We start from the raw sequence: 26,862 nt of genomic DNA, 5'->3' as shown, positions 1-26,862 counted from the left end.
AATTTCAGCAGGAAAAAAATCTGCATTTCGTTTTACAAATGAGCAGGGCTGCATAATTCACTTGAGTTTCGTGGTTCTCTTATGGATGCCTGTCATGTGCTATTAAAAAAAATAGAGAGAAAGAAAGAAAAAGAATAGAAAAGAGGGAAGTGATCCTTCCTCTTAACTCACCAAACCCTCGGCCCCCATGCTGGGACAGGGTGGAGAGGCCATTGTGCACTGCGGGGCTGTGGCTGCAGAGTGATCTTATATAATTCAGGAAAGTGACTCTCAGAGGGGGCTGCTATCTGTGGACCCTGCATCCAGGGACCCGAGGAACAGCTGACAGCTCCAGGGGGCCACGAGGGATGGCGGTGGTGGGCTCTGTCAGTATCCACACAGGCTTGCTCATATTGGGTCACAAGCAGACGAACGAGCATTTGTCACACTAACTAGGGCAGCCCCTCTCTGCCTACCCCCCTCCCACGTTTCCTGGATGGCTTTCTAGGCAGAGGTGTACATAATGGACACCCTAGGGAGCACCTCCCACCCCTCCAGTGGAAAGAGGCAGGGCCTTAGAAAGATGTGCAAATCAGGAAGTCCTGTCTAAGAAAGAGGTTCCCAGGGCTGCAGGAGCCCCGGGCCTATCCTGGCCCCCATGTTGACTTTTTGCATGTTTTATTCCTCCCACCCCCAGGTTAGACTCATTTTAAAGCACTTGGGGGAGAGAGAGAAAGGGTCCCGAGACAGGCAGCTGTCTGCTGGGCTCTTGATCTAATTAGCCTGGACCTCACTTTGACACGGGTTTGGGGCTGAGATTTGTGTAAACGGCAGCCGCGTAGGCCCAGAACCGGCTTGCAGCTTGGGGGCTGCCTGACTGTGCACATATTTCTGAACGTGGGCACGGGGCGGAGCTGCCTCTGTGAATCAGAGGGGAGCGACTGATGAATTGCTCCGCGCTCGCTCACAGAACGGAAAGTGACTGTCAGACATGATTTCTCTGATTTACAATTTGCAGGAGCCTTCTTTGTCCTCTCCATGTTTGTATAGTAGACAGGCTTGTCTCCATTCACAGCCAAGTCATTAAAGGCCCGCTCGGCAGAGAGCTGTAAATCTTCCTTCTTCTCCATCCCAGCCTGATCCAAGTCTGGCCTGGCAGGAGAGGCCCAGCTGGCCCCTCCTCCATGACTATTTCCTGAGCCTCCTGCAGGGGGCCAGGTGGGGACCACAGGAGCACAAGACAGCATCCTAGCCTACCAGGAATGATGCTAGGACTGGTGGAATAACTCAAGGTCACCATGCACTGGAAGGGGCAGATCTTCCTAAACTAGCCCGGTCAGGGGAGACGGCTTGGAGGTGGTGAGTCAGGTGAGACACAACCGAAAGTATGGCTTTGTTTCTGTTTAGAGCAGTAGTACCGCCACTCAGTTGTGCTACCTTAGCAAGTGGCCTTCTCTGAACCTCTGAACCTCTTCTTCTTCCTAGAAATTGCCTTTTCCTAGCAAACAGAGTTCCTTCTGAGATTCTAATATGTTATCACCTCTCGTGGAAATGTCCCCTCCTTCTCTGCCTCATTGAAAACAAAGACCTGTCCTCATTCTGTGTGTGTCTGTGTGTGTGTGTGTGTGTGTGTGTGTGTGTGTGTGTGTGTACTGGAGCTGGAACTTGGGGCCTAGGTGCTGTTCCTTAGCTTTTTCACTCAAGCCTAACACTTCACCATTTGAGCCACAGCTCCGCTTCTGGCTTTTTGGTGGTTAATTGAAAATAAGAGTATCCTGCCGGGGCTGGCTTTAAATTATGCTTCTCAGATCTCAGCCTCCTGAGTAGTTGGGATTACAGGCATGAGCCACCAGTATCTGGCTGTCTTCACTCTTCTATGGAGGCCACATAGAAAGATAGCTCTACTCTATTCATTCTCTGGAGCATACTCTGTGCCTTCACTGAGAAGCCTTTGTTTGGGTAAGGGGAGGGAGGTGTTGGGGGTCTTTTGAGGCAGTCCCCCACATTGGAGGCCATCTCTAATTACGATGAGTCTCCCCATGGGAAGCCGTGTGTGGGATGTACAAGTCAGAGCGTGCTGCGTCTATTCTATGTCCCCAAACTTGTCAATGAATTCCTATTCTGCTAGTCTAAATGGAAGATCAGCTTGAATCTCTATCAGGTGCCTGTGGCCTAGTTGCTGGGGCTCCAGGGGCAGGACAAGCACCCGGTAGATCCCAGCCAGTGGGTTTTGTGGGGCAGGCCCACCTGCATGCTCACGTGTGTATGTGCGGCGCTGCAGTGAGGGGCCCCAGGGTGTGGGGGATGGCTGGGCCAAGAGGGAGTGCCTGCTGTCCCTGGCAGTTCCTGCCAGGGCCTGGGGACCCAGGGACTCGCCAGGAGCCTCAGCCCATCTGTGTCTATGTCTTGCCACCAGCCGAGTCCCTCTGCTACCCAGTTCTTGCCTTTGAGGGTAAATCAGAGCACCTGGTGCCTTTGGTGAGCCTTACTCCCTGGAGGAGCTGGGGGAGGGCTGTGTCCTTGGCTGTCCCAGATAACACTTTTGCCAATACTGATGTGCCCAGCAATAAACACTACTGTGCACTTGTAAGCCATGGGCTGCTTTCTGTTAATTCATTTATGTCAGCTGTATGAGGAAAGCTGCACAAGAGAAAGCTGAGGCCCAGAATGGTTATGTTACTTGCCCAAGATCACCCAGTAACAGAAGCCTGTGCGAGGTGTTTCTGAGCCTCCTTAGTGCAGGCATGGCACAGTGCTTGGCATACTTTGTTGTCTGGGTGCTTTTGTTTGGGCTAAGGTTTGGGGTTGCAGCCACTCCCAGATGTGGAAATGGAGGTCTGTCCTGGAGTTTGCCCCTGTGATCCGTTGGGCAGGTGGCAGGACTTCTGTTTCAGGAGAGAAAGAAAGTGGGGGGGAGGGAGAGAGAACGCACATCTTAATTGTTGTGACATCTTCCAGGGCTTCCCTGTGGCTGGCCAGGCCCTTTGGCATATACATCTCTGGCCTCTCTGACTTTGAATTCAGCACTCAGGCCCCAGGTTCAGCACAGGTGTGGCTCCATACTCCCTCCCCTGGCGTACTCCCTCAAATCCCCAACTCCATCTATTACTATTTGTCTCCCTAAACCCTCAGAATCAGGTAAGGACTTGATCTGTTTGGTTCTCCAAAGAACCTTCAAAGAATCAGAGCAAAGCTCTTGGCACCTAGTACACACTCAACAGATATTTGATTGGGGTTTTAAATCCTGGTTGAACGGACTCCCTCCCTGTCCAGTCATTCTGGTCTCCATTCCACAGTAATGTGGTCTCAGACTGTTGAATGTGGCCAGAGAAATCCTGGCCAAGGGGACCTTTGAGAGACAGATACTTGGACCCAGCACCCTGGGGTCTTGCAGGGCTTGGGGCTTGGTATCTATGGCCCCGCTCTACCTCTGGTTCCTATGGTTAGAGTCGGCGTCAGGGTCCCGGGTGCCTGGTGGGCTCCAGGCTGGAGGATGTGCTGTGCAGGTTCCCTGACTGCTCATGGATTTTCTTGCAGAGGAAGGCATCAACCACGAGTGTAAGCTCTGTAACCAGATGTTCGACTCCCCGGCCAAGCTCCTCTGTCACCTCATCGAACACAGTTTCGAAGGCATGGGCGGCACCTTCAAATGCCCAGTGTGCTTCACAGGTAAGGGGCCCCATGTGTGCATGGCAGGGAGAATTCAGGGGCAGGGAGGGACCAGGGGTCAGCCCTGTCATGGGTGAGACACTGGCTTCTACTCCTCCCTCTCTCCTTTCGGTAGGCTTCCAATGGGAAGCCCCAAGGAGAGAGCCAGACAGTGACGCCGCCTTCCTCCAGGCAGAACCAGCCCACTGCTGACCTACTCCCTGCCCACTCGCCTCTCTGGGGTGGGCTGGGTGGCACCTTTGCTAGCCCTCCATACGTGGCAGCTGCAGGCCCAAACCTTAACTCCTCTGCCACATCTTGTCCTTCCCCCGACACGCCATTTCTCTCTGGAGCCACAAGTGCTATCCAGCCATCTTGGGGCTCCCTCTGCTAGGCAGCCCTGACTTCCTTCCTCTCTGGCCCACATTGCTCCCATTTCAGCCCTGCTCCTTGCTAGGGAGGTCCGGGGCAGTTCCTCTGGCCAAGTCCCCCAGCCCCCAGGCTGGCTGCCAGCCCAGGCGAGCGGCTGTCCCGGCCTGAGGCGGGTCTCGAGGGCTCTGTGGGCCCCTCCTGCTGCCCAGATGGCAGCCGGTGTGTGCAGGGGAGCCTGGCCTTCCCAGCCTCCCCCGACATCTGCTGTCTGCCACGGTGGGAAGCCCACCCCAGGGAAGGCGCCTGGCAGGAGGGCATCTCTGAAGTACTCACTTCCCAGACACACAGCTGCTTCCTGTGTACACCCAGGGCCCAGCCGCCTCGGGGACGCCTGACACCAGAAAGCCAGGGTGTCAGCCTGCTCTGTGATTGGCCTGGGGGGCAAAGGTGTCCAAACACTTGCACACCTCTGGGGTCCTGGAACACCCTCTGTCTTCTTCCCAGTCCTCACAGGAGCCCCTACCCATCTGTTCCCATCCCAGTCAGCATACTGACAGTCACCTAACAGCAGTGATTGTGGTTCACGGCACTCAACAACTTCTTGTATCTAACACTGTCCGAAGCTGATTTGATTCAAATCCCCGCCCCACCACCAGCCTCCTCGGGGAGGTCTCTGGAAGGAGTTCCTCCATTTTCCCATCTGTGAAATGGGCCTGCCTTGCAGGTCCAGAGAATTTATAAGCGAAGATATGTTGATAAAGAGGAGGAGGGGTAGGAAGAGGATATACTCACAGGTCCTATTTACTACAGTGAACTCCATTTAAAAAAAAAAAAAGGAAGCTTATATGACTTGCTAGAGGTTAGCAGAGCTCAGCTAATTTGAGGCCCTTTCATGGGATTTAATAGTGCGCCCCATAGTGTTGTGCTCATGGCTGGGTGATCCCAGCTTGTGAGGATTGTGGGATGGGGCTGGTGTCCACAGCCGGCCTCTGACAGCTCTGGCCCTGTGTAGTCTTTGTCCAGGCCAACAAGCTTCAGCAGCACATCTTCGCCGTGCATGGGCAGGAGGACAAGATCTATGACTGCTCACAGTGCCCGCAGAAGTTCTTCTTCCAGACCGAGCTGCAGGTGAGTGCCACCCTGCCAACCCCCCACATCCTGGTTCATCGGCTTCCTGTTGACTATGAAGGTCTCAGGGTACTCAGGACCACCTCTGAGTGGAAGAGCTATGGCTGACCCAGCTTGTGCATGCAGGCCTGGTGCTAGCAGCTGGCCAGCATGGGGTGTTGGCCTGGCCCCTGCTGGCCTCTGCATTTTCACCAAGGGAAGCAGGCGGAGTCCCAAGCTCACACTATCATGTTTCCCATGGCCAGTCCCTCCCTCTTGGAGGAGTGAGTTTCCTCCTACACGGCACAATGGTGTTGGAGAAAACCGTCCCAGGGAGGCCTGTGTGGTCCTGGGGCTGTGTGGGATAAGGAGCTGAGGCTGGGGTTATGTAACCTTAACTAACCATTCTCCAGTGAGACCCAGTTCAGTGGAAGAGGCACACACTAGTGTCCTGAGGCTGACATAGCCCTCAGAGAATTGCAGTGGTCTGGACCTTCCCAGATCCTCATCTAGGATGTGCCCTTGCCAGCCGCTGGGGAAGGGGTCCTTGTGGTGGTTAGTAGCTTTCTAAGGACTTGACATTTGTGCCAGGTAAAACTGCTTTCTCTACCACTGGTGCCTGGTGCAGGGATTCTTGTTAACATGGAAGAAATTACTTGCCTACCAGAAACACCACATATACACACACACATGTAGACAAGTCACACTGTACATGGATACTGTCTCTCTCTCTCTCTCTCTCTCTCTCACACACACACACACACACACACACACACACACACACACACACACACACACAGGGACATTGCACGCATACAGTCCCTGAAATCCCAGTGACACTGCATGCATGCCCAGGAACACCACATACTCAGCATAGCACTGTGGTTCCCCAAGAAAGACTGCACTCACCCATAGAAAGTCCACCCAGATGAACACAGTGACACTACATATCTGTGGTGTCACATCTCACTATTGGGTTGTCACACATGCCACACATCTCGCTAGTGAGATGCAGGCTACATCAGGCTGCAACCTCAACATCCCACATCCTGTGGATGGCTGTGGCATGGAACAAAAGCTTCTTTGTTGTTCGTGTGATGTGTCCAGGCAGAGGAAGGACTCTGTTCATGACACACACTCAATGACCTGGGCCTACAGAAGGTCTGTTCCTGTCCATGTTTCCATGGTCACGGAACGGGGAGGAGAGAGAAGTGGAGTGTGCATGTGCCAGCTCCTCAAGCTTCCACTGGGAAGGGAGCCAGACTACCCTTCCTCACACTGTCTTATGAATGGGTCAGAGGCTTCCCAGCTTCTGGGGGCAAGGAGAGGAACCCCACCCTTGGCCTGGAAGGAGTGGGGAGCTGGCGTTTGTCAGCATTCCTAAAGGCTCACACACACTTGCCCTGAGGGTGTTGCCTACCTCTCTTCCTGCCCCCACGCTCATGCTGTGTCCACACTGGCGCCCTTCCACCTGCCCAGGCACAAGTCCAGAGCCACACACCTAGGCAGCCATCACTGGGTGGCAACAGAGGTGACCTCTTCTTGGGTGGAGGGGCACAGACATGTCTGATTCAAGATGGGCCTGCTTCTTGTCAGGCTATAGTCTACCTGCCCTACCATGCTTGGGTCTACCTGTCTATACACCTGGTAGTCACCATGGGAATGGAAGAAGTGGGAAGAGTGAGCACACACACACACACACACACACACACACACACACACACACACATACACACACACACATACCACCTGGGAAGGTCTGACAGCCTGGCTTGTTCTCCTTGGAAGGTCCCATGCCAGGCTTGGTAAACTGAGCTCACCCTGAGCTCACCCTGACCCCAACTTCAGATCATACCTCCCAGTCATATGTGAAGCCTTTGATCAGCCTGAGTCCCTAATACCCCTCTTCTGTTCACGTGTGGCCTTCTCTCCATATTCAGTGTGGGGCAGTATAGGGCCTAGTCACAGAGGACAGGCGTAGTGACCTTCCCAAAGGTCATTAGCAATGGAGGTCATGATCTCACCCAGAATCCTCTGATATGTCCTGCCGATATCCACCTGAGCTGGAATCCCTGTGCTATGCCCTCTGATATGTCCTGCCAATATCCACCCAGAGCTGGAATCCTTGTGCTGTGGAAAGGGCATAAGCCAGCAGGAAGGTGGTGCCTGAGCTTCATTGTGCCATGCAGGAAGCTTCCTGGCTCATCTGACCATGGACATTCTCTCTCCAGTGCAGATAATGCAGCCACCTTGCCCTGCCTACCTTACCTGTGTGGCCTAGCTACCAAAATAAGCCCGGGCCCTGAGAGATGGGGCTTTTTTCTTTCTTTCTTTCTTTTTTTTTTTTTTTTTGGGTCCGGTCGTGGGGCCTGAACTCTGGGCCTGGGCGCTGTCCCTCAGCTCTTCAGCTCAAGGCTAGCGCTCTACTACTTGAGCCACAGCGCCACTTCCAGCTTTTTTCTTTTTGCTTATGTGGTGCTGAGAAATTGAACCCAGGGCCCCAGGCATGCAAGGCAAACGCTCTACCACTAAGCCACCTTCCCAGCCCCGAGGCTTTTTTCTATAGCCTGACAGGACAGGCTTTTTACAGATGGATTCATGGATAGCAACTGATTTACTTATACCTTGGACTTGCTCCATGGACTTGGTGACCTCCTCCATTGTGCTGCATCCCAAGAGAGAGATGGTTAGCATTCAGATTTCTCCCAGGGAAGTGTCCCATGCTCTGCAGCATTGATGCTTAAGGGGCATTGTGGGTTGGAGCCCAGCTTCCCCAATGCACCAGTGTAGGAACTTGTGTAGTCTGCTGCTGGTGACAACCCACATCCCACTTCCGCTCCTCCTGCTATAGGCTGTGGCCCAACCTGACCCAAGACTAGATGCTAGGAGCCTGTGGTTTCCCCATCATTTGGTTAACCTTTTAAGTCAGATCCTTAAATGCTTGTACCTCACTCAATTACAGCCTTAACAAGTCACTATTTTGTGCAATTAATGATTTTAATTACAGACCATTTAGAAGGGGAAGTGTGTTGCAGTAATGCCAATCTATGCAAATAATGGCTCTCCTTAAGTAACTTGAGCAGCAATTTTCTAGTTTCTGAGAGGAGGGGTTTCTGGCTTTGATACTTTCCTGGTTATTGAGCCAGGGCTGGGGCTGAGAGGTTAGAGCTGGGGCTGGAGCTGGGTCTATGGGTTTGGACTGCGGCTAGGGCTAGGACTGGCTTTGTGCTGGAACCTTGTCTGAGGCCATGTGAAGAGGCTGCTGGCCTTGGCATTGGTAGGCATGGGGGCCATGGGCTAAGAGGTCTGGAGAAAGCATGCAGCTTCCCACCGAGTTCACTCACAAACCAGAAAAGCACTGTTGTGGGATCAGAAGTATCAGAGGGAGGGCTGGACTCTAGCATACTTGGTCAGTGTCCTGCCTCCAAAAAGAGGATGCATCAACAGGAACACTCTTTCAGGATGAGGGAGGGGGTGAGTCCTCTGCTCAGAAGGAGGAGATCCACTCAGAGGACTTTGAATAGAATGGGGCACAGTTATCAGTGTTATTAGGAGCATAGGAAGAAACGAAGCGTGGCTGTATGTTTGTGTGAGACAGTGTGTGGAGGACTCCTTGTGACCCCAACACCAGTTCTAGAACTAAGGAGACAGCGGTGAATAGGATCAGGCCTATCTTCTGTTGGGGCCAATAACACTGATCAGTGACAATACGAAAACAAGGCCAAGTAAGAGCCAGGGCGGGGAGAGGAGGCTAAATACTCCTTGGTGAGCATGGTCATGAAGGCCTTTGAGAAGGTAGCAGCTAGGCTGAGCAGGCCTCTGGGGAGGTGAGCCATGAGTGCAAAAGTCCTGTGGTCTGTGTGAGGTGGGTATACTTTGGGGATGAGAACAGGTATAGAGCAGGTAAGTCACGGTGAGCCTGGAGAAGCCAGTCAGCCCAGGTCCTGGACTGTGGGTTCTACCTCAAGTGATAAGAAGCCAAGCAGGGGGACAGGTATTATCTGCTTTACATCCTGGATCAAAATGTAAGAAGTTTGCTTTGAAAAGACTCAGGAATGAAAAGTCAGACTGGGAGGAAACATTTGAAAATCACATAAAGAAAAACTTGTACCAGGGCTGGGAAGGTGGCTCAGTGGTAGAGCGCTTGCCTTGCATGCATGAGGCCCTGGGTTCGATTCCTCAGCACCACATAAGCAGAGAAAAAAAATCCAGAAGTGGCACTGTGGCTCAAGTGGTAGAGCGCTAGCCTTGAGCTGAAGAGCTGAGGGACAGCACCTAGGCCCAGAATTCAGGCCCCACGACCAGACCAAAAAAAAAAACAAAACAAGGGCTGGGAAGATGGCTCAGTGGTAGAGCGCTTGCCTTGCATGCCAGAGGCCCTGGGTTCGATTCCTCAGCACCACATAAGCAAAAAGAAAAAAAAAAGCTGGAAATGGCGCTGTGGCTCAAGTGGTAGAGTGCTAGCCTTTAGCTGAAGAGCTGAGGGACAGTGCCCAGGCCCAGAGTTCAAGCCCCATGACCGGACCCAAAAAACAAAACAAAACAAAACAAAACAAAAAACAAAAATCTTGTACCAGAAAAGATAAAGAACTCTAAAGCCAGGTGCCAGTGACTCACATCTGTAATCTTAGCAACTCAAGAAGCCAAAATCTAGAGGATCCTGATTTGAATCCAGCCCAGGTAAAGCCTGTGAGACTCCATCTCCAAAATAACCAACAAAACGCAGGGCTGAAAATGTACAATGGGGCTGAGCCAAGCAAGAAAGTCAAGCAAGCACGAGGCTCTGACTATAAACTCTGGTACTGCTCAAAAAAGAAAAAAACAAAAAAAAAACCCCAAACTTTAAAACATCAGTAAGGAAAGCTAGGTGCCGACGGTTCACGCCTGTAATCCTAGCTACTCGGGAAGCTGAGATCTGAGCGTCACAGCTCAAAGCCAGCCCAGATAGGAGGTTCATGAGATTCTTCTGTCCAATTAGCCACCAAAAGCCCTGAGTGCAAGTCTCATATGGGCCAACCTCAATGAAGATATAAAAACTTTGGACAGGCATCTCATCAAAGAAATTGCACACTGGGGTTGGAGGCACGGTTCGGGTGATAAACGCCAGCCAATGAGTGAAAGGGTCAGATACCAAGTTTGAGTCCCAGTCTCACGCACAAAAAAATAAAAGAAGTTGTGCATCATTTAACTGGGAAAATAACATCCCGTTGAAAGGCCTGTACATGCTCGAGTGGCAGACAGGTGTAAGTGTGAACTGCTGCCCACTCGGGTGGGGTGGGGGGAAGGAACGCCTGCTACCTTCCTGTTCACAGGTAGCTGGTGGAAATCTTCAGAGCTACAGCATGTGATAGAGAGTTGACAGGTTTCTTGTTAAATGAAAGGTGCACTTTCTTTAAAGAAAAAAGAGTCTCATTTAGTCCAGACTGGCTTTGAACTCTTGAGCCTCCTGCCTCCTCCCTGCCAAATGCTGAGATTGCAGGCATGTGCTGTGGGACCTGGGAACACAGTTGAATTTTAAATGCCAAGTGAAGGAAGCTAGGTTTGAAAGACTCTATGCTGTATGTTCTATTGATACGACTTTTTTTTTTTTTAAGGAAAAATATGTCAGAAGACAAAGCAGGCCAGTAGTTGTCAGGGGATCGAAGTGGGGGAAGAAAAGGGAAATGGAATGAGGTTTTTCTACTCTCCATTCCCCTTACCCCCCGCCCATATACACTCGGTACACCTGTAGAGCTGAACTATGGAGGCTCTCCTAGGTCGGCGCAGAAGAAGGCCTGGGTGGAGTGTGGCACAAAGGCCAGGACAGAAGTCTGCAGGCCTCTTGGGGTCTGTGGGGTGGAGGATCCTAGCATGCTTCAGGTGCTCCAGGACTATGGGGAGTGGCTGGATGTAGATGGCTAGGGCATCCCTCCCTGGAAATAGCTCAAACAATAAAGGAAATGACTTTTGAATGCTAAGGAAATGAATGTGTGGGTGGGGAGGAGGCGGTTTTGGTGTCCATTCCCAAGAGTCAAGTGTGGTGGTTTAAACATGGCAGATAGTTCATCTTCTCTCAGCCACCCTCTGCCTCTTCCTGCAGCCAGGCTCTCTGAGCGTCTTCATAGGTGACCGTTTCTCATGGCTCTGGTCAGCTGCTAGGGAGACACAATAGGGGGGCTTCAACATCCAACAGCAAAAACCGTATGGGTGGCCATCAGAACACATAGGGAGTCCAGAGACCCCAGTCACCATGAGCAGGCAGCTCTCAAAGGAAGATTCTGGATTCCTGGCATAGCCAGCTGTCCACCTTGACCTGTGAGCTGGGGCTAGCATGGAGTCACACAACTCAAACTGGCCAATGGAGGCTACTGCTGGGGGTGGGGAGCACTGTCAGCGTGGGCCATGTCCAGTCATGGAGGAGCAGACTGGGAACAGAAGGTGGGGAGGTCTCTGTGGGCAGAGGGGGGACTCAGCCCTTGTTGAAGGGGCTGGGCAGGCACTTAGCTTCATGAGAGCAGCTCTGTATCCTGAACCTTGCTCCATCACATGACATCCACTGGCTGTGTGGCTCATGTCCAGCTCACGGGCACATTGTGAAGGGCAGCATGGGCCAGGCGCAGGGAAAGTGTGCTAGTGATGGTGGCTATTATTTTACTTGTTAGAGATGTTGAGGATCAGTGGCCCTTTGGGAGTTTCTATGATTTCCTGATTTCTGACCTGAGTCTCGGATCATCCCTGTACCCACCAGCCAAGCCTCCAAGCTATGGACATCAGCCATCCCACACTGGAGCATGGTGAGGGACTGGGGATCCCAAGCAGGGAGGAAAGGTAGAAGCCACTTCCTGTGACTTGGACCTTTTCTCTGGACCATTTTCCTTAGCTGTGCCCTAAGCTCCAAGGAAGGAAAGATGGAGATGTGGTTGGGGGAATGAGATAGTCCCACAAATGTCAGGACTGTTGGCCTTGCTTTCCCAGCCTCAGGTTTCAGCAGATGAAGGCCTGGGGCCTTGCCAGCCATGTGCCAGGAATAAGGCAGTCTAAGGGGAAGGGCAGCCCCTGCCACCAGCTGTCTCTGCATCTCCACGGATGGCGCTTCCTCCTCCTCTCCCTGTTGGGATCTCCATGCATCCGGGTCTTTACCACCCAAGGATTCCCAGAGCATCTGCTGCTGCTATGCTGACGCCCAAGGCTGGGCTTCGATGGCAAAGCAGGGATGTCAGGTAGTCAGGACAGCGTCCCCATGCACATCTCCTCTATGGGCTGGGTCGTAACTCCAGTCCTTTGCATTGGGCACAACCATGAAGTAGGTACTCCCATCCCTGGGTGCAGAAATGGAAATTGAGGCTTCCCGATGAGTTGAGAGGTGAGACAATTTGCTGGAGGTTACAAGCATGTGTCAGAGCCACAATGCAAAGCCAAATTGTTTCTGCTACCAAGACAAACAGAAACCTCCAATGTTTAAATAATTTGCCATTTATATGAGCTAATAGATTTAAATGAGGCCTGCAGTGATGAACTATAAAAAGCCGTTGTTGTCAGGGGACCCAGAAACTATTTTAGTAGTTGGGCCAAGCAGGTAGCACAGTGGCAGTGACAGAGGAGCAGAAGACTGAGCTCCTGGGCGACCAGCTAGAACTGCACCAGGGCTCGGGTGGGCTGGGCCTGTAGCACCTTCTACCTATGGAGGAACCGAAGGGTGGATGCCACCCAGGCTGGGCTTGGAAGTGGAGGGCTTGGCTCCATGCCATCTCATTGAGCTTGAATTAGAGATTGTGTGCGTGCGTGCGTGTGTGTGTGTGTGTGTGTGTGTGTGCGCGCTCGCGCGCGTGCTCATGCACTCCAGTACTGGGGCTTGAACTCACGGCCTGGATACTTAGCTTTTTTTTTTTGCTAGTTATGGGCTTGATCTTAGGACCTAGGCACTGTTCTGAGCTATTTTTCTCCAGGCTAGTGCTCTACCACTTTGAACCAAAAAGCCATTTCAGGTTTTTTGGTAGTTAATTGAAGATAAGAGTCTCATGGGGACTTGGTTTTGAATCACGCTCCTCAGTTTTCAGCCTCCTGAGTAGCTAGGATTACAGGTGTGAACCACTGGTGCCTAGCTTCTCTGTCTATCTGTCTTACTGTCTGTGTGTCACTCTCTGTCTATTTAGCTCAAAGCTGGCAGTTTACTACTTGAGCCACAGCTTCACTTCTGGCTTTTTAGAGGTTAATTGGAGGTACGAATCTCACAGACTTTCCTGCCCAGGATTGGTGTTGAACCATGATCCTCAGATCTCAGCTTTCTGGGTGGCTATGATGACTGGTAGAAGCCACTGGTGTCTGGTGAGAATGGTAGATTTGCCGGCTGCCTCATTTCCAAGTTTATGGCAGGTACGTGGGTGCGCATGAGCACGCACACACAACCACCTTGATGGGTCAGACAGGGAGCTTGCTCCATGCCCTGAAGTCTCCTCCTCACCAACAAAGCTGGGGTCTGCAGGAAGTAATTGTGAGCCGGCCCGTGGCGGCCAAGCGGCCAGCCCAGTGTCGAGCGGGTGCGTTTAAAGGATTAGCTCACGCTGTTTGCTTGTGTGTGCCTAATCATGCCGCTTCCAGCTAAATGATTACAATTGATTAAAAGCAGAGCTAGAGACTCTAACAAGCAACCCGGGGCCCTTCCGATGGGGCAAGCCGAGCCCTGCCAGGCTGGATCCTGGTACCCAGCCAGGGGGAGGTCTCTGTGAGCCAGGGGTGTGGTCTGAGCTCCAATGTGACCCTTCCTGCTCACTCCCAAGAAAGCCTGCTTTAATTAGTTATTTAACACACATACTATCCACTCCTAGGGACATTCCCTGCAAGTGCTGGGGACCAAACTAGGAAGTGACAGGGTTTCTGTGTTCCCAGTGTTGACGTTGTGTGGGAGACACGAAGATAAACTAGTAAACACATAAACTATGCAATTTCATATTTTCTGGTTCTAAGGATAGTAAAACACTGCATTTGAGGGGGGGAGAGAGAGGGAGGGAGGGAAGGAAGGAGGGAAGTGGTGTGTTGGGGCAGAGGTGAGGGAATATTGTGGATGAAAAAGCAGAGAAAGATAGTGGTAAAGAAAGGCTAGCATTTCAGCCGAGGCCTAACATGGAGACAGAGCTACCATGGGATCCTTCATGAAAAAAGGAGAGTGCGTGCAAAGGCACTGAGGCACAGTCAGATGTGTGATGTTCAAGAAATCGAATAAACAGTGAAATGGGAGACAATGAGACAGAGGCAGCTGCTTCCTTGCCGCCTTCTTCGGGGAGGATCTTGCCTCGCCTCTTTAGTGAGGGCATGGTTGGAAGTTCCTGGACCTGTAGGTATCTATCTGCTCCTCCTTCTTCTGGAAGACTGTTCCTTTCTTCCTCCAGGCCAGGACAGTGTCCCTTTTCTGAGAAACCCTCCTTGATCCTCTCACCCTTGGCTTAATTCCCTGACTTCTTTTCCAACATGAACCCTAAGTAACTGTACTACACCTGATTCTCCACTCAAATGTGTTTCTTTTGCCACCTAGCTACCCATCCACTCACCCACTCACCCACTCACCCACCCACCCATCCATCCGTCCATCCATCCATCCATCCATCCATCCATCCATCCATCCATCCATCCATCTATCCATAAATGGACACACACATTCATTTCCTGTCTATCTATTCATCTACTCACCTATTGCCAACACACCTATCCATCTAGGCATCCTTCCCCACATCCACTTATCTATCCATCTATCATCCATCCACACATCCATTCATTTGCATATCTGTCCATCTATCTACTTGCCTATCTATCCACTGACCTTTCTATCCATTTGCCCATCCATCCACACATTCATCCATTTTCCCACCTATCCATTTACTCCCCTATCCACCCACACACTTGCCTATCCATCATCCACCCATCATTCATCCATCATTCCTTACAGGTTTTTACCTTCTTTTGAGCTCTTGAAAAGCAGGGGAAGAAGAAAGAGAGTGCCCTGTGCAGATTCCAGGAGACTATTTTGGGATCTTCCTGGTCCTTATAAGATGGGTAACTGAGTCCCAGTTTCCTTGCCGCTGCACTGCTACTGTCAGATCCAGCCAGATAATTACAACTACTAATAATTAAAATGTAAAAGTGCTCTAGGCACATGCTTAGCATTTGACTCTTTGGCTATGCTTTCTATGAGTAGCTGCATCTTCCTCCTTCCCGCGTTAAGATGCCCATTCTTCCTAAGCCATTCACTTAGGCAGGAGACCATTCATGAAGTCAGGAGCCTGTGAACTGGCCTGGCTGCTGCCCCTCTTCCCGTTATTCTCTATGGCAGGTGTTGTAGCTCCCTGGGTTTAGTTGCTCCTCTGTTTAATGGAATGGACCCTGCTGAATTGTTCCTCCTGTGTAAAGGGTGCTTAGCAGGCAAGGTTCCTCCCTGAGGGTGATTATGGTGGATTTCCAGTGTGATCTCTCTTTCCTGTCTCCCCTGGCCGGAAAGCCAGCACCTAGCACAGCATGGCATAATGAGACTGCCTGGGCACTGAGGCCCTGGCCTGGCTTTGAATCTTAACCCCTCTCCCACACAGTTCTATGATCCTGAAGAAGCTGCTGGCCTTCTCTGGGTTTCAGGAGACTGGAGGTAATGACAGACCCTTTCTTGTGGAGTACTAGGATTTTGAAGGCCAGTGGTGGTATCTACAAAGCCTGCCAGCACTAGACGTGATCAGTCAAGGCCTGGGAAGCATTAGCCAAAGATGTGATTGTCATTGTGACCATGGCCTGGCTGCCATGTAGTTTATTAATTCGTTGACTCATTCCATCCATTGTGCATGAAGAAGCTTTATGCAGTCAGCCCACAGTGTTTGCTAAGCACTTACTTTGTGCCAGATGTGTGCAGATGATTTTACAGAGACACACAAAAGCCTAGACAAAGTCTCCCAGCTGTTGTAGGGAGGACAACAGTATGCCAATGAGGAAAAAATACTTATTTTTTTGTGCAGGTTCTGGGGCTTGAACTTGGGGCCTGGATGCTATTCCTGAGCTTTCCTACTCAGGGCTAGCACTCTATCACTTAGCCACAGCTCCACTTCCAGCTTTTTACTGGTGATATGGAGATAAAAGGTCTCACAGACTTTCCTCCCTGGGCTGGCTTTGAACCTCAATCCTCAGATCTCAGCCTCTTGAATAGCTAGAATTATGGATGTGAACCACTGGCATCCAGCCAAAATACTTCTAGTATGTTTGCATGATATAGTAGAATCCAGCATCTTATTCTCTCAATCACATCCAGGTTGAGCATTTAAAGATGCAAAAACTGAAATACTCCAAATTCTCCATCTTCTCATGAAGATGATCTGATGCCACAGTGGAAAATTCCACATCATGAAACTTTGTTTTATATACAGTATATTTAGTAAAGAAAAACAAAAACAAAAAGTTGTGTTCAGTTCCCTTTAGAAGATTCATGGGAAAGGCACACAGTACATACATGAATTTTGTGGGCAGACTCGTGTTCCATTCCCAGATAGGCATTATGTAAATGCAAACATTGCAAGACTCAAAAACACATGTGGGGCCAAACATTTTGGACAAGGGACCAAAAACCTGTACTACTAGTAACAATGGCTCCAGCTCCACAGCTGGGCCCCACAGGACATTAACAGGGCCATCTGGGCCTGGACCCCTCTTTACTGACTGGGGGTTGCTATGTCCATATCCCCAGCCTTGGTTTGCCTTTCTTCCTTCAACAAAGAGTGACATCTTCATCACCATCATCGCTATCATTCTTCCTGTGGCTCCCACTCCACCCAGGCAGCTCAGTGACCTGGGTGGCTGGGGAAGGAGTGGGGGGCGGGGCTGGATTGACAGCCTATCAGGGTAAGCACTGACCTGTAACTGTCCTTTGGGAGCCCAGCACTCAGGCCTAAGCACCTCACACCAACGTTGTGGAAATGACTTGCCATTCCTGGTGTTAGCTGGGATCCTGACAGCAAGCTCTGTCCAGGGGTGATCTGACTATGGCCTTCTACTTAAGCACAATTATCCTTTCATAGACAGGGAAACTGAGGCTCTCTCTAACCCCCCCCATCACAGTGCTGCTGAGGCAGAGCTGTGTGACAGGAAGATCTGTGGAGGCGAGTAGGAGGAAAGAAAGCTTACATGTGGGGTGCGAGTGGATGGGCAGCCCTTTGGTGGTAGAGGGCCAGGTCCAGGGGATGACAGCAGACACAGTTCCAAGGCCATGAGGATGCCACTGCGCTGGGCCATCTTGTATGCACCCTGGCCACTAAAGAGGAAGGTGCTGGGCATCTGGAAGAGTGGCCTTAAGGCAGAATGCTGTGCCTGGCTCTGTGCCCCAGGGGTCTGCCTGACTGCAGGATGAAGTGTATTGAAACCCAGATGGGGACTGCAGGGGGGTAGCACCCCCAAGGCCCAGCTCTGAGCAGAGATGGCTCTTGGAATTGGCCTCAGGCTGCCTGTCTGCCCACTGGAGCCTGTCATTCATGCCCTAGGATGGGAGCGGGGTGTAACCAACTTTAGAGGGGTACCATGCCATCCTGACAGATGGGCGTGAGGAAGCTGCCAGGTGCCTGCAGCCAATGTCCATTGTGTGTGCCATGAGCCCAGCCCCTGGAAGTTGCTGTCTCAAATGGGACCAAATGACTTCAGTTTCTTGATAACAATGATACTGATAACAAAGATATTATCAGTAACAGTGGACACCACATTGCTCCAACACTGCAGAGGTATGCCCAGACCTGCTCCGCACAGACAGGGACAAAGAAGCTAATGCACAGGAAAGGTGGGGCTGGGGGCGGAGGAAGGGAGGCTCAGTGGCATTAGTGGGACCCCTGCATCAGGGACATCACTGTACAAAGGGTCTCCGTGCTTCTCTTGGCAGGTTATTTGTTTGTGCTGGTACTGGAGCTTGAACTCAGAACATGGGCACTGCCCCTTAGTCTCTTCGCTCAGGCTGACACTACAACTTGTGCCACAGCTCCACCGCTGGCGTTTTTGTGGGTAATTGGAGAAAAGAATCTCTCTGACTTTTCTGCCCAGGCTGGCTTCAAACCACGATCCTTTTTTTTTTTTTGTCGGTCGTGGTGCTTGAACTCTGGGCCTGGGCGCTGTCCCTCAGCTCTTCAGCTCAAGGCAAGCGCTCTACCACTTGAGCTACAGCGCCATTTCCGGTTTTCTGGTGGTTTATTGGAGATAGGCGTCTCACAATATCTCTTGCCCGGGCTGGCTTTGAACCACGATCCTCAGATCTCAGCCTCCTGAGTAGCTAGGATTACAGGCGTGAGCCACCAGCGCCCGACTCCAAACCACGATCCTTAAATCTCAGCCTCCTAACTAGGATTATAGGCATGAGCCAGTAGTGCCTGGCCTTTCTCAGGTTGGTGAAAGTCTGCAAAATAATATTTGTGAAACGTTGCATCAGAGCCCAGCCCTCTAGGATGGCCTAATAGCTGGGTAGGGAGGAGCACTGGGGGAAGAATTGGCCAAGCTGACATTGATGCCACTCTCCCACATCTTTTGTGGTCAGTTGAACTTGGGGCTTGGACACTGTCCCTGAGCCTCTTTGTGCTCAAGACTAGTGCTCTCCCACTTGAGCCATAGCACCACTTGCTGTTTTTGAGTGGTTAATTGGGGATAAGAGTCTCCCAGGGACTTTTCTGCCTGGCCTGGCTTCAAACCACAATCCACAGATCTCCGCCTCCTGAGCAGCTAGGATTACAGGTGCAAGCCACGGGTGCCCGGCACGCTTCCACTTTTGACAGGAAGGACAAGCTTAACGAGGCCACTCTCTTGATGTCACGTGGCATAGTTGGTGAGTAGCATGCAGGGAGCTGGTGGGGATGACAGTGGTGACTCAACCAGTCTGGCAGGCAGCCCCATCTGCAGATGGGAAACTGAGGCATGTCTGGGCTGTATCGGGCTGAGGTGTAAACCCAGCAGCCTGCTCCCGAGCCTGGGCAGTGTAGCCCCGGTGCTGAGGCAGGTGCTGTGCTGTGCGCCCATTTGTGTTCAGACCCTCCCTGGAGATAGCTGTGGGGTAAGGGGCCGCAGCCTCTCACCGGGGGGGCTGTGCTCTGGGGTGGCAGAGCTTCTTGGCCCCCACCAGCGGAGAGAAGAGACCAGGATGCTCTCGGTAGAAGCCTGGAATGTACTCTTTGGTCGAGCAGGAACAATTACTAATGACATTTAGAAAGAAATTAATGATGAGAAATGCAAGTTGGCATTTCAGAAGCACCAGTCAGCACTCGCAGGAGAGGCGAGGGAGGGGGTGGGCTCGGAGGGGGGAGGGAGGAGATGGCAAGAAATTAATTTTGCTGTGTCAATAATGACCGTGGCTCTGCTTGCTCTGCTTCTGAAGTTTAGACAAGATCAGACAGGGGCTGGCTGGGTCTGCCAGGAGTCTGCGTGGCTGTACTGTGGGCGAGGGAGGTGACCGTGGGGCCGCAGCCGGGACTCGGGGACAGTTAGGTGGGCATGCATAGTCTGAGGATGGGGTTGTTTGGGCTCAACCCAAGTGCCACCCCTGGTAAGCTAGATGATCGCTCTTCCAGAAAGGCTCAGAAAGAGCCTTGATTTCATCCTCAGGAAAAGGGAGCCCTTGGAGAAGTAGAGGCAATGTGTACGAAGAGCATGAGGCTTCCGACACATTGTCTGGTAGCTGCCTGCATAGTTCGCAGACAGTCTCATATTTATTCTCATATTCTGCATACTTCTCATTAAAACATCTCATAACCAGGTACCAGTGGCTCACACCTGTAATCTTAGCTACTCAAGAGGCTGGGAATGGAGGATTGAGATTTGAAACTTGCTCAGGCAGGAAAGTCTGTGAGACTCTTATTTCCAGTTAAACCAAAAGGCCAAAAGTAGAACTGTGGCTCAAGTGAAAGAGTTCCAGCTTGGGGAGGGGCACTAAGGGAGAGTTCCTAGGCCCCTTAGTTCAAGCCCTGGCACTCCCAAAAATCATCTCTTAAATGGGAATACCTCATTTGTGTGATATGATTTAATTGACAATATCTATCGGGATAAATCAAATACTGGACTATTCTTTACACTCTGAGGTCTTAGAATAGATAAAATGTGGAATTGGAAGCAAGATGCTAACATTTTCTGGGGCAGGGTGGGGTGAGCTACTGAAATTGTCTGGGGCAGGTGGGGTGATGAGGGAGTTTGTGTGATCCAGACCCGGAAGGCCTGGTCCCTGTGACATCTTGTGTCCTCACAGCATGGAGGCTGGGCATGCAGCCATGGATGGCCCAGAGGTTGTGGAACTTTGTGGTGTTGTCTGTTTTTCAGACCGAGAGCTTTCTTATAATTTTCATGGCTAGTATACACCTACCATTACTATCAGGCACCACACTTTTTCACGTTAAATCACACTGATGCCCAGTTCAGTAAGCTATACGCTTTGCCTGTAGTGCCATCTTCATCTTCCCATTTTGTTCCCTGAAGAAGCTGTATCACATGTGTAGGCTTTGAGCTGTTTGTTAGTGATGGCAAAGCCCATGAAGAGCATTAGCTGAGACACTGTGTCCTGTCTGCATCCATTCTGTGGGCTGTAAAACCTTTACATATGATCTCTAATTTGAACCTTTTAACAGCACTGTAAAGTAGCTTTGCTTAGTTCCACCTTTCAGATGAGCAAATGGGTACTTGTAAAAAGTGAAGTCTTTATAGAGTCTAGGGTCACAGATTTGAACTCAACACTTTGGTTCTTTCCACCAACCCATCTACATACTACCCACTTATTCATTCATGCACTGTCTCCTACCATTTGTTTATCCATTCATTCACATATTATTCAACACATTCATTCAACATCCATCCATCCACTATCACCCATTTACCACCATTCATGCATCCATCCACCCATCATCCATCTATCCATTTATCCACCTATCATCCATCCATTCACCTATCATTCATCCTTCTATCCATCCACTTATCATCTATCCATCCATCCATCCACTTATCCATCCATCCATCTATCCATCCACGGATCCATCCATCCAGCATCCATCATCCAGCTATCTACCCATCATCTGTCTATCTACAGATGTATCCATCTATCCATGTGTCCAAGCATCAACCCATCATCCCTATCATTTATCAATCCACCCATTATTCATCCATCCATCCATCTATCATCAATCCATGGATCCATCCATCCATTCATCCATCCATCATCCAACCATCCACCTATCATTATCCATACATATGTCCACTCATTATTCATCCATCCATTATTCATCTATTCACCCATCCATCCACCTGTCATTCATCAATTCATCCTCTTACCTATTGCCTCATTATCCACAATCCTATCTGTTTATCAGTTCTAAATCTATTGAGGTACGTGCCAGGAAATGCATACCTTTTAATATATCTGTCTCTTTTTTTGCATGCTATGTTATTTATTTTTTTTCTTTTTTTATTGTAAAGATACTATACAGAGGGTTACAGATACATGAGTGAGGTAATGAGTACACTTCCTCTTGAACATTGTTAGCCCCTCCATTGTTTTCCCCCTACCATCTCCTCCCTCCCTCCCTTCCCCGAAGTTCTTTTTTTTTTTTGATTGTGATTAAGTGATTACATAATTTCTAAGTCACAAGTTAATTCTAACTTTCCTGGAGCAAATTGTCTATCACAGTCTGTAATATATAACAGTGTTCACATGTTATACACCATACATGTGATCAGCAGCATGGGGATATTTAGTAGTGGTTCAACCAGATGAGCAGGAGTTCTTTGTTTCTTAAGTCCTGTTAGATTTGTCGTATCACCTAAAATTTTGGATTTATCATTCACTTATCAGGAAGACCATGTACCGTTTGTCTCTTCGCTCTTGGCTTACCTCGCTCAACATGATTCCTTCTAGCTCCATCCATTTCCCTGCAAATGCCATTATTTTGTCATTTCTAATGGCTGCATAATATTCCATTGTGTATAGATACCACAATTTTTGGATCCATTCATCTGTGGTGGGGCATCTGGGTTGTTTCCATATCCTAGCTATTGTGAACAGTGCTGCAATAAACATGGAGGTGCACGTGTCCTTGTATATTGGTTCCTGTTGTTCAGGGTAGATGCCTAGAAGTGGTATGACTGGGTCGTAAGGGAGGTCAATCTTGAGCTTTCTAAGGACCCTCCAGACTGCTTTCCAAAGTGGTTGTATAAGTGTACATTCCCACCAGCAGTGTAATAGGGTTCCTCGTTCTCCACATCCCCTCCAGCATTTGTCGTTGGCTGATTTGTTGACTGGGGTAAGGTGGTATCTCAGGGTTGTCTTTATTTGCATTTCCTTCACCACCAGGGATGATGAACATTTCCTCATGTGTTTCTTTGCCATTTTTATGTCTTCATTTGAGAAGTCCCTCTTTAATTCCCTTGCCCATTTAGTAATTGGTTTGTTAGGTTTGGGAGGGATTAGTTTCTTGAGTTCCCTGTATATACAGGTATATCTGTCTCTTAATTCCATAGTTGATTGTTATGTATGCCTTGTCCCACTTTAAAACTGGGTGTGCACATGCATACACACACACACATCTTTAGTTTGTAGAGGAGGATAGAACAGGCTGGGAATGTGGATAATTCTTGGTCTGCCATATGGAAACAGTGAGTTCTGCATTGGGAAGTCCTCCTTCTTGGTGGTAGGGGTGTGTGATAGGGAGGATGTGTCATGGCTTGAATGGAAGTCAGATGTGTACAAGAGGACACAGGAGGCTTTTGTAGCTAAGCCACAGAATTCTTTAGTCTATGGGCTGAGTCTCCCAGGAGTGGGAAACCATGTGGAGCCCTGCCTCTCTGTGTGGTGGGATCACCCTCTGCCCTTCTTTGTGCCATTCCAATTCCCTGTCTGGACTGACAAGGGTGCACACGTACGTGTTTCAGAAGGACCCTGGCAATCATTAACGGTAATCGGTCTCAGCTGCAGCTCGGATCGCTGGTGCATGCACATAATTCATCACAGCAAATGAGGTCCATCCTTGGGGCTTCTACCCTGCAGTCAGGGGGCTGAGGCTCGTGGGCTCCAGGAGTCATTTTGGGGGTGCTGGGGCATGATGTTTTTCTGAGGACAACCACCCTGAAAACATCTACCACAAAGAGTTCTTTGTTGGTAAGGGTGATTTTATAGAAATTTTGAAAATGTAAGGAAGTTTTCCTTTTAACAACAACAAAAAGGAAGAAACTAGAAATGGGTCTGATGAAAGTTTTCATGTATCAGTTAGAAAACCTAAAAGCTCTGGCTTAGTTTGGGGACCTAAACATATGTGTTCTGTATAATTAGTGATGGTGTGACTTGGATTTCCCAGTATAGCCCTGGTTTTCAGGTATTCTGTCCCAGCCATCAGCTAATTGCCCTGAATTTTTTTTCTTCATGAAAATATGATGACTGTATGCAGAAGCTGTAAAAACCTGAAGTCAGGGGGGGAAAAATCAAAGAGGAAATTCCCTTCCAACAAGCTAACACTTTGAGGCGTGTGTAGGTGTGCCTACACAACTACCCAAAGATGGCTTCTCGTCTCCCCACTTCAGGACCAAGGAGAACTCAGACCCTTCCTTCCTGCAGTAGGCTGTGGGAGCCAGAGTCCCAGGTTCCCCATGATTCTCTGCACCGGGAACTGCCCCATTGACTGTGGTGGTCAGCTCCACCTGCCCAGATGAAGGCTCTTTGTAAGTGCCTTGACATGGAACCATCTTGAAGCCAGGCACTGGCAGGTGGCTTGGTGGCTGAGGCCGCCACAGTCTGTACTCTCCAGTCACAACTAGAGATGTGCGAGTGGGTGTCTAGGAATGGCCCTAAGATGCAGCCCTCACTCCCACCAGTCCTGCTTGCCCTGGATGATCCTGCCCACCTTGCTTTCAACACATGTAACAGCAAATCTCCCATGTCAGCCTTTTAATGTGTGCGGCCTGATGGCATTCAGTATGCCTACATTGTGCAACCATCGCCATCCTCCATCTCCAGAACTTTCTCATCTCTCCAAACTGGACCTTTGCTCCACTAAATACTCACTCCTGGCCCCTTGTCTCTGCCTTGCCCCTGGCAACTATGATGCCATTCTCTGTCCTGAGTGAGGCCATGTGGGGCACCTCTTTTCTGCGGGGGGTCTGGTCCTGGGGCCTGAACTCTGGGCCTGGGCGCTGTCCCTCAGCTCTTCAGCTCAAGGATAGCGCTCTACCACTTGAGCCACAGTGCCACTTCCGGCTTTTTTCTTTTTGCTTATGTGGTGCTGAGGAATCAAATCCAGGGCCTCAGGCATGCAAGGCAAGCGCTGTACCACTGAGCCACCTTCCCAGCTCCGTGGGACACCTCTTACAAGGGAAATCATACAATGTTTGTCCTGCCATGGGCTTTCTTTACTTACTATAATGTCCTCAAGGAACTCCTCACACTTTTAAGAAAAAACAGCCAGGTGCCAGTGTCCCATGCATATGTAATCCTAGCGACTCAGGAGGCTGAGATGTGAGGATTGTAGTTTGAAACAAGCTCATGTAAAAAAGTATTTTAGACTCATCTCCAATTAACTAGCAAAAAGGCAGAAGTGGAGATGTGGCTCAAGTGGTAAAGATTTGAATGAATGAAAAAGCCAAGCCAGAGTGCAACACCCTGAGTTCAAACTCCTGTGCCCACACACACATAAACACACACTGACTCTCCCTCTCCCTCTCCCTCTCCCTCTCCCTCTCTCTCTCTGTCTCTGTCTCTCTCTCTCTCTCATACACACACACACACACACACACACACACACACGAAAAGAAAAGGAAAAAAGTCTAACGTGCACTGGACAAGGATCTCCTCTCCCTGTACTGTGGGTGGAGTTCACCTTGGTGCCCAGCTTGCAGATCATCTGCTTCAGTTCCTCAAGTGCCATCTCCGAGCTCAAGCAGGGTGCAGCGGAGAGCTGGGAGAGGGCCTGCCTAGGGTTTGCAGCAGGTGTGGCGTAGGGTAAACAGCTCACTGCAAAAGGAAGAACATGCTGGAAAGAAACATCTGCAGGTGTGTAACATCTGGGGTGAAGGGGCAGAACAGCAGCTACCAGGAGACAGCATGGGATGGAGAAAAGCCTAGGAAGAGTGGGTGCAGTGGATTGGGAGGGCTGTGGCAGGTAGTCTTGGTGTGTTTGGGGATTTGAAGAGATGGCTGAGTCTGCAGGACTAAAGGTTTCTTGATCAGAGGTCTGGACTTACTCTGGCTCTCCTTGACCCTTTGCGGGAGTGGGGGTGGGGGATTAAGCATTGACCCTTCAGTCACAGAAGAGGGCTCCACTGGCTTCTTGGTGGCCCTGTCTGCTTAGCTTCTCTGTCACCAGCAAGTTGGGCTGCTGGAGGGGTCCCAGCAGTGGTGTGATCCAGGGACAGGTCTGCTGCACAATATGGGGGACCAGATATCTATGTCAATCATCAGCTCCAGAGACCCTTGGAGTGTCATGGGAGGATGATGATGATGATGATGATGATGATGATGATGTGTGTGTGTGTGTGTGTGTGTGCATGCATGTGAGAGATTGTAAGGTCTCAGTGTGTGTTGGTGTATTCATACAGGGAAACTGTGGGATATCCAAGAAAAGGAGAGAGTTTCATGACTGTGAGTATTTGAGAAAAAGAAGGTGTGAGACTGTGAGGTTCTGCGCACATACATGCATGCAAATTCTGTACAGGGCATTTCCGGAGTCCTGGCTCCGACACTACTTTCACAAGCTCCTGAGAGGCTGTTCCCACACTTCCTGGCCCCTGCATCCCTGAGCAGCTTGATGGGGCAGGCTTGAGGGGATAATGATGATCACTATTGGATGACAGGGCAAGTGGCAGTGGTGTCCAGATGGAGATGAGCCACCCCTGACACCAGCACTTGGAGCTCCTAGGGGCCTCTGGAAGGCTGGAAGTTCCGGTCTCCCTGTGCGTACATACCCTGGCTTCCCCAGGTTTGCTAGCACCAGGCACACCCCAGCTATGGGGAACATGCCCTTGAGGGCACTGCTTCCCAGGACCTGCCACAATAGTTGTAACCTCGCCAGACCTTCCTTCTGTCCTCCATTCTTAGAACTCTGCCATAACAATCCCACATCTCCTTCAGGCAGATGAGGACCCTAGATAGCACCGGGGTCGCCTGCCACACAAAGGCCCCGGTCCCTGCCCTACCCTGGGAGACACTGGCCATCTGAGATCTCTGTACAACAACATTCATTCTCTGTGGGTTGTGGTTGCCTGAGTACTGCTTTCTAAAACTAAGCATTCTTACAGTTTATATGAATCCAGACAACCAGAAGAGCTAGCTATGCGGGCCTCCCCTTGGTGGCACTGTCCTTGCCGGGCATCAAGGCTCTGCGCCCGGCCTGGTCTGCACTCATTGGCAGCATGAAGCTGGGAACCTCCTGGTCTCTGAGCCTGAGGATTCATCTGGACCACAGTCCAACTTAGCCAGGGGACTCAGATGATCTGTGATTCCTCCCTTTCTTTCCTGATTCACACAGTCCCGGAGAGTTTGGCATCTCTAGGGCTAGGCTGTTGGTTGCAGTCATCCTGAAGTATTTCAAGAGCTTTGTCAGTCAGAGACACAGAGAGGAGCAGCTCCTCACCAGGTCTTGGGAGCCCATGCACTTTCCCGTTTTATTAAGTAATTTAGTAATTAATTTTGTATCACCAAGGATTGAACTCAGCACTTCATGCTTGCTAGGCTAGCACTCTACCACTTGAGCCATGCTCCAGTCCTTTGTGCTTTGGATTTGTTTTCCAGATAGGGTCTTGTGCTTTTGTCTGAGCTGA

General features: G+C 50.4%; 1 protein-coding gene across 3 annotated transcripts in view; it reads left to right on the top strand.

Moving 5' to 3' along the window:
• The window catches only part of Znf423 (zinc finger protein 423), a 325,283-nt gene that overhangs the window by 290,456 nt on the left and 7,965 nt on the right, over window positions 1-26,862 (top strand). For all 3 annotated transcript variants that reach the window (XM_013027900.1, XM_013027901.1, XM_013027902.1), the window contains 2 exons: window positions 3,517-3,648; window positions 5,012-5,127. In XM_013027900.1, coding sequence (XP_012883354.1) covers window positions 3,517-3,648; window positions 5,012-5,127 — 248 coding nt within the window. The remainder of the gene's footprint in view (window positions 1-3,516; window positions 3,649-5,011; window positions 5,128-26,862) is intronic.

Source organism: Dipodomys ordii, unplaced genomic scaffold (assembly GCF_000151885.1).
Source record: "Dipodomys ordii isolate 6190 unplaced genomic scaffold, Dord_2.0 Scaffold106, whole genome shotgun sequence".
In the NCBI taxonomy this organism is placed as follows: domain Eukaryota; kingdom Metazoa; phylum Chordata; class Mammalia; order Rodentia; family Heteromyidae; genus Dipodomys; species Dipodomys ordii.
This window is presented reverse-complemented; position numbering and strand designations above follow the sequence as displayed.